A 7,624-nucleotide genomic window follows, 5' to 3' on the forward strand; every position below is an offset into this window, starting at 1 on the left:
AAATATAATAAATTACATCAATTAATATAAATTAAAATTCTATTCATAAATCACAAGTACATGTTGATAACACTACTACCAATTTGACAAGTGATCAATTACTAATATGTATAACGGGAATAAGGTCAACACTTAGAAATGAAATTATGAAAAGAAAAAAAATTAAAGTAAAATTTTGATAAAGTCAAAAGAAATAAAAATAAATACATGTTCAAAGAACGTAACGTGGCACTTATCAGATTCTCTTATGTACGGATCAAACTAAAATACAATAATTGAGTTAACAAACACGAGTTCTAAAGAGGAAGAGGAGAAACATATGAGAGATAGTGGGAAAAAACAAAAGGAAAGGAAAAAGTATGGAAGAAATAAAATAGAAAAAGAAGAAAAATTATATTGAAAAAATAGATGTATTAAATTAATGAAAAATTGTTTGATAAATATAAATTTATGATAAAGGTATTTTTGTCTTTAAAAAATTATTTTTCTGCTTCTGCTTCTTGTTTTTTAAAAAGTAGAAGTTTACAGCTTCTTCCCAACAACAAAAAAACTACTTCTGCTAAAGTTCAAAAGCATTTTTTTTGTTGGTCAAACACTTCAAATTTTTAAAAAAAATACTTTTTTCCGAAAAAAATATTGTTAGCATCCAAGAAGCTTGACCAAACAGGTCATTAATCATAGTCGCATCTAGTACGCACTTGAAACCTATCTTCACTAGATACATTGAAAAAGGTTTGTTGACGCAATTCTTTCTTGTTCCTCACCAATTAATCTAGCTCCTAAAATATATACTTATATTCTTGATCCTTCCCTTTCACTAGTCTCCTCACCTGGAATTGTAAATAGAGTGTTTCCTCTCTCATTTATATTTTCTTAAAAAACGTAATGAAAGGGAAGCCGGGGCAAAGCACCCCCATTTAAAAAGTTGAATTATATCAGATACTTCCTTTACAAAAGATACTAGAAAGAAAAAAGTATAATCACTTGATTAAGAAGGTCTAGTTTACAGTATGATAATTTCCGATCTAGTACTTAATTCCATTATGCAACATTAGTAATTATTTTAAGCAAGTAAGCGTGTTAGTCAACAGTCTTCCCTATTAATACATAATAATAATATATATAGATATCTCCTGTTGTAACTATAATAGTTAATTTTATGGAGACAAGTTGCCGCAGGCGTCGACTAGGGAGCCTGTTTCGCATAAGATGGTCAAACGCAGACAACCAAATAGCGTCAAGCTAGCTATACTGTCAAGTCGGTCCTTCAAAAGGAAAAAAACAACCTCAAAAGAATAGGCTCTATCTGGGGCGGTAATCAACTGATAACAATCCGTCAACCCTAAACTTATAAGTACCTTAGTCACGCCTACGAACCTATTCTATGGTTATTTGGAAGAAAATAAAAAATATCTACGTTTTGCGGAAAAAATTGCTTTAATAGTTAATATATTCCCTTTTATAAATATATGTTCAACTTTTACTGTCTCTCTTTAATGAATGATCCTTCCCCTAATGTAATTAAAAGAATTGAAATAAAAAGAGACTAATAAACTCCTTCCTTCATGAAATCAGTTTTCCTCTCTGCTTTTTAATATACTATTGGTTAAATATTCATGACGATGTAGGTTTTCCTCAAGTAGGCCTTTTGTAATTCAAATAGTGAATTTCCATAAGAGTTTAAGCTTTTCGCACTATAAAAAGTATTTAACATAATCAATAAATCAATTAATAGACGACTATAAGTAAATTACATAAACGTTAATTGGTAATATATAAAAATGATAACTAATCTGTAATAGCCAAGGTTTGTGAATTCTGGAGGTCCTTATGCAACTGTAGTGGTTAAATATTTGGAAACAAATCCCATTTGTATTTCATGTCATTGATATCCTATGAATTAGTAATAACAAAGCTTACGTCCCTATGATATCAAACGTTAATTGATGTTCAATCCTCCTCAACCATGACTTATTGGTCAAAGATATACGTATTGAATTCATTTCCTGTGAAACAAGATCACGAAGCGTACATTATCTAAAGATTCAGATTTATTCTCAAATCACTTTTGAAATGGTTGAGTGAAGAACCAAGCTCTGAATAAAGGTTGCTTAAGTTGAAAATTGTTGCATCAAGAATTTAGGTTTTCTTCATTAGCTAGAACCCTGACGTGACTGACTACCACCTTCTTCTTGGAAGCTACTTGCACGTGCAAACATTTTATGAATCAGAAGCTTAGTAATTGTAAAGTAATTAACACTCACGTCTCATTTATGTGTGCATATGCCACATGTAAAATAAAATACAAAAAGTCAAAATCTCATACTTGCATGTGAAAACCCCCTATATAAACCCTAACGCCCCCCTTTACATATCGTAGCAAAACATTTTCGAGCCATTCTCTACAGAAGACCTCCTTTTGTTCCTTGTATGTTCTTGATTCCATTCAAACATTTTCGACAATATTTGGTCACGATTCACACCAATGGAGAAACTCAACCTTTGCCTTCTGATTCTTGTCCTATCGATATTCTCCGTGAAGTGTGCAGCGGAGAGTAGTACTAGTCTTTTACATCCTCGTACTAAGACTTTTGTAGAGTTACAGTGCAGGCGAACTCGTTATCCAAAACTATGCGTAACTTCTCTAGCCAACCATGTAAATTCTACTTCACAAGATCCTCAGGAAATAGCTCAAGTTGCTTTGAAGGTAAGTTTAGTTAGGGCTGTATACACAAAATACTACCTCATGAAGGTATGCAAAGAACTTAATCAAACCAAAGCTAAGGATAATCAAGGAGTGTACGATTGTTTCGAACAAATCTCCAATGGCGTTTCCCAGCTTACAAATTCTGTTAAAGAGCTTCAACATTTGAGTTTAGATGGTGAAAGAGCATTTGTATGGCATCAAAGTAATGTTCAAACTTGGCTTAGTACAGTTTTGACTGATGCATTCAATTGCTTGGATGGGATTAATTCTGGGTATTTAATGGGTGGTAAAGTGAGGGCTACTATTAAAGCTAAGGTTCTTAATGTTGCACAAGTTACAAGCAATGCTTTGGCTTTGTTTAATGGGTTTGCAGATAGGCATAAGGCTTCTCATCATGATGGCTATGGCAAAAACAAACCCTAAAATACGTGCAACTGGCCCGGACAACACAGTTAACAAGCAGGCTCGGACACCACGGTTATTACAAGTAAAATGGGATGTTGAATTTGTGTTTTGGCTTCCTTTAGTTCTTTTTGTTATGTATGTCACTACATATGTAACTTCACTTTCCTTTCTTTCCCTTTTTTGTTTTTTGGGTGCAAACGGGAATAATATAACTTCACTAAATCTGTGAATATATATTTTTGTACTTACTTTATATATATAAAAGGAAACATCGATGCAAATATTTCTAAATAGGGACAGATCAAAAGATAAATTTTATAGGTTCAAAGTTCAAAGTTCTTTGAAATTATGAGTATAAAATTTATTGAGAGTTAATTATTATTACTTCTACATTGTGCTATGGTGAGTCATCATGTAGTTATGTGCAGTTAGTTGTAATAGTTGTAAAGTTAGTTGTATTCGTAGAGGTATTATAGTTAAATACATGTACATATATATACAATACAATTATGAGAATCAGGGTTCCATTTTACAATTCATCTCATTCTCTCTCCTCTCAACCCCTTTCCTCTCTCTCAGAACTCTCGAGAATCAACATTGAAGCTTCTAAGCAAGCTTCATATCTTCTTCATTGTGTTAATCTCAATATGATATCAGAGCCAGTAGAATGCATTCGCTCGAAATCTGTCGGAATTTTTGTGTTTCAAAATCTCTTTTCCCCCGTCACCTGCTAGGGTTTGGATCTGTGACTTAGATATGCAATTTTCGTACGAATTGAAGAATTTTCTACAAAATTGATTTGTCTACTCACTAAATCGGTTGATACATTCGTCAATTTCATCAATTAGAGCTTCTCACATTATTGTCGATCAAACAGAAGAAATCACGCCGAGTATTAGCAGAAATGACCAACCAGTCATCGATGCGAGCAGTCCTCTATACATTCACCCTTCGGATAGTCCCGGAGTAATGCTAGTGCCTGTTCCGTTTGACGAAATTGGGTATAGATCATGGAGAAGGAGTGTGTTACGAGCCCTATCAGTCAAAAACAAATTAGGGTTCATAAATGGGGAATGTAGGAAACCTACCCCCAATTCACCCCAGTTTCGTCAATGGGAAAGATACGACGATATGGTAACTTCCTGGATCCTTAATTCCTTCGCAAATGAGATTTATGACAGTGTTGAGTATGTCAATGACTCAGTCGAGCTATGGAGGGAACTGGAAGATCGATATGATCAAATAAATGAGCCAAAGCTATATCAGAAACAAAAGGAGATTAATGACCTTGTTCAGGGCACCTTAGACATCACTGCCTACTATACACGAATGAAAAGATTGTGGGAAGAATTAAACACCCTGAGTGCTAAATCTCAGTGCAACTGCGTTTGCATATGTGGATAAAAGGAAACTATGCATAAGGTAGAACAGGATCGATGACTCATTCAATTCTTGATGGGCCTAAATGAGTTCTATATAATAGTGCGAGGAAGCATTTTGATGATGAAACCTCTGCCATCCTTGGCACTAGACTTCTCTCTGCTAATACAAGAAGATCAGAAGTAGAGAAAATTTAGGCCAAACAATCAACTAAACCTCGAGTCTACTTCATTGCATGTGAATGCCATATCTTCACAACATCAAAATTCACTCGGAGCTAGGAACTTCAAAACACACTACACAGCCAACAATAGGGTCGGCCATACTGTGACTACTGCAAGAGGCCAAGCCACACAAAGGAGAAGTGTTACAAGCTACATGGGTATCCCCAAGGCAATTCATACAACAATCAAGCTTCAATAGCACTAGTACTCAACAATTCAGTTAGAGTAACAGTTCAAATCAGATTCAAGGTCATAAGTTCAATAGAGGAAAATGAGTTGTGGCAAATGTACATGTAGTCCCAGCTGATCTGCTCCATGAGAAGGAAGATGATCCAATTCTACATGATGAGAATCAAAATGTCAACTTTACAAAGGAACAATATGGATAGATAATGAGTTTGCTGCAACACTTCCAGACAGGCAACATAGGGGGATCTCCCAGTAATGCCAACATCACTAATGGTGATGTCAACTTTGCAGGTATTGTAGTCTGCATTTCTTCTATTGATTTTGACAAACCATCATGCAAATGTTTCGAATCAAAGTCTGACCTTTGGATTATAGAATCAGGAGCATTTAACCGTATGACCTTCAATAAAACATCACTTAGTAATATCAGCACACTACCATATCCTCTACTGATAAGTTTACCAAATGGATATAGGGTGAAAGTGCTTGAATTTGGAGATGTGATACTGAAATCACCTTACACAAAGTCCTTTATGTTCCATCTTTCAAATACAACCTGATTTATGTACATTCACTTGCAGTGCATCTTAGATGTATTGTGTTCTTTACTAATGCACTATGTCAATTACAGGCCCCTTCAGTGAAGAGGCCTCAGGTGATTGGTAGTATCATAGAGGGACTATACTACCTATGTTCCAGATATCTAAAGGGTAAAAGTACTTTTTCAAATGCTAATGTGTTAGTTTCTTGTTGTAATTGTTTTTCTTCTGCTAGTGTAAATAGTGGAGACTTCAGAGGTCCTACTCATTCATATCATCATTCACCAAATGTAAATACTTCCACTCACAATAATAAGAATAAGTTTTTAGATGTGTTTGATAAGTATGATGTGAATCTTTTGTTGCATAATAGGCTTGGTCACGTTCCCTTTGTCAAAATAAGAGGAATATCCTCCATACCTGTGAATTTCTCACCCAAACAACCTTTCATCTGTTCCTTTTTCCCTATGGCTAGACAAGCCAGACTCCCATTCCCACAAAGAACTAGTACCTCCACTCAGATATTTGAATTATTACATATTGACATATGGGGTCCCTATCATGTCACTACCCATGATAATTACAAGTACTTCCTCACATTAGTGGATGATTTTAGCAGGTCTACTTGGACCCATTTACTAAGCAGTAAAAGAAATGCTCTACAAGCCCTTAAAGCTTTTATAACCATTACTGAGAATCAATTCGACACCTCTGTAAAAACCATCAGATCTAACAATGGGCTGGAGTCTACCAGTCATGAAGCCACCACATTTTATCAATCCAAATGTATCATTTATCAGAAAACCTACCCCTATACACCACAATAAAATGGGGTAATGGAGAGAAGACACAAATATCTCCTAGAAACTGCTAGGGTACTTATGTTTCAATCTAAATTACTATCTAGATATTGGGGAGAATGCATTTTGACAACCACCTACTTAATTAACACATTACCTACTACCTACCTAAACAACAAATGCCCCATTGAAATTTTATATCACAAGAAACCCAATTACTCTTATTTGAGGAGTTTTGGTTGTCTTTGCTACCCTACTGTGCCTAAGGTGTACGGGGATATATTTGAGCCAGAACAACTCCTCATGTCTTTATTGTCACGCCCCGACCTCGGGGAGCGCGATCGACGCTCAACCAAGATAACCCGGTCAAGCAAGCCTGCTAGATACTTTCTACCCGACCTTGCCCATGAATAAAGTGGAGATGTACTTCATTAATTAAACATTGAAAGAACTTCATAAACAACACCCATTTCATTACCATTAGCAGCTTCATTTAAAATTTCCAAAATATTATAAGTTTATAGATATAATGCAAAACATGTTTGCCAAATACCAACACTTCTAGTTCAATTTCTAACATCAAACACCACCCACAACCTGTCTACGGAGCCTTTAAGTACAACAAAAGAGTAGAATGAAAGTGTCGGCAATAAGGCCCCAGCTATACCTCATAACACAACATACAACATCAAATGAAATCAGGCCTGGAATAGAGTAGGGCTCACCAAAACCTGCTGAATAGGGAGTAACTGCTAACGAGCTCCAAAGATTTCCTCTGATGAACCACCTGCATCCATTAAAGATGCAGCGTCCCGGCAAAAGGGACGTTAGTATATATGGAATAGTACTAGTATATAAAGCTAAATGTCCTCTTTCAAAATAGAATTCCAATATAAGAAAGGAAAATCATGAAAACAGCAAGCAACGATCAATGATATCCAAATGCCAAGTTAAAACATAATAGTTTTCAAAATACGAAGACAATACTGTAAAGATGATAATCAAAATACAAAGATAATGTTATTTTTGGTTGGGAGATCTTTAGTACCGATATACCACGGTGAATTTAGCACGGAGTCCGATCACGGCCCGATCGGCTAAGCCATCTCACAAAAGACATCCAATCACAATAACACCGTACTTTTAGCACAGAGTCCGATCTCAGCCCGATCGGCTAAGCTGTCTCACCAGAGACATCCAATCACAATAATTTCTACACAAAGCAGCCCTTTCGCCTCACCCCAATGTGTGCGGGTGGAGGTGTAATCACAATCACAATCACCACCATGTGTGCGGCATGACGTTCGATCTCGACCCGATTGGCTAGGTCATCTCACCATAATGCCGTGTGGATTGACATCACCCTTTTGCTAGCAATCA

General features: G+C 35.7%; 2 protein-coding genes across 2 annotated transcripts; both read left to right on the plus strand.

Moving 5' to 3' along the window:
- Positions 1-2,394: 2,394 nt before the first annotated feature.
- On the plus strand, positions 2,395-3,403 carry LOC107818253 (pectinesterase inhibitor 9-like). The gene has a single exon (XM_016644236.2). It carries the CDS (start codon positions 2,486-2,488, stop codon positions 3,128-3,130), a length of 645 nt encoding a protein of 214 aa, XP_016499722.1. The 5' UTR covers positions 2,395-2,485; the 3' UTR covers positions 3,131-3,403.
- A 678-nt stretch (positions 3,404-4,081) lies between these two features.
- LOC142177115 (uncharacterized) lies at positions 4,082-4,516 on the plus strand. Its single transcript, XM_075245579.1, has one exon. It carries the CDS (start codon positions 4,082-4,084, stop codon positions 4,514-4,516), a length of 435 nt encoding a protein of 144 aa, XP_075101680.1.
- The last annotated feature ends 3,108 nt before the right edge of the window (positions 4,517-7,624 follow it).

The sequence above is a fragment of the Nicotiana tabacum genome, chromosome 23 (genome assembly GCF_000715075.1).
Source record: "Nicotiana tabacum cultivar K326 chromosome 23, ASM71507v2, whole genome shotgun sequence".
Taxonomy (NCBI): Eukaryota; Viridiplantae; Streptophyta; class Magnoliopsida; order Solanales; family Solanaceae; genus Nicotiana; species Nicotiana tabacum.

Coding starts and splice junctions, on each gene's coding strand:
- LOC142177115 (XM_075245579.1), top strand. CDS start 4,082: ATGCTAGTGCCTGTTCCGTTTGACGAAATTGGGTATAGATCATGGAGA.
- LOC107818253 (XM_016644236.2), top strand. CDS start 2,486: ATGGAGAAACTCAACCTTTGCCTTCTGATTCTTGTCCTATCGATATTC.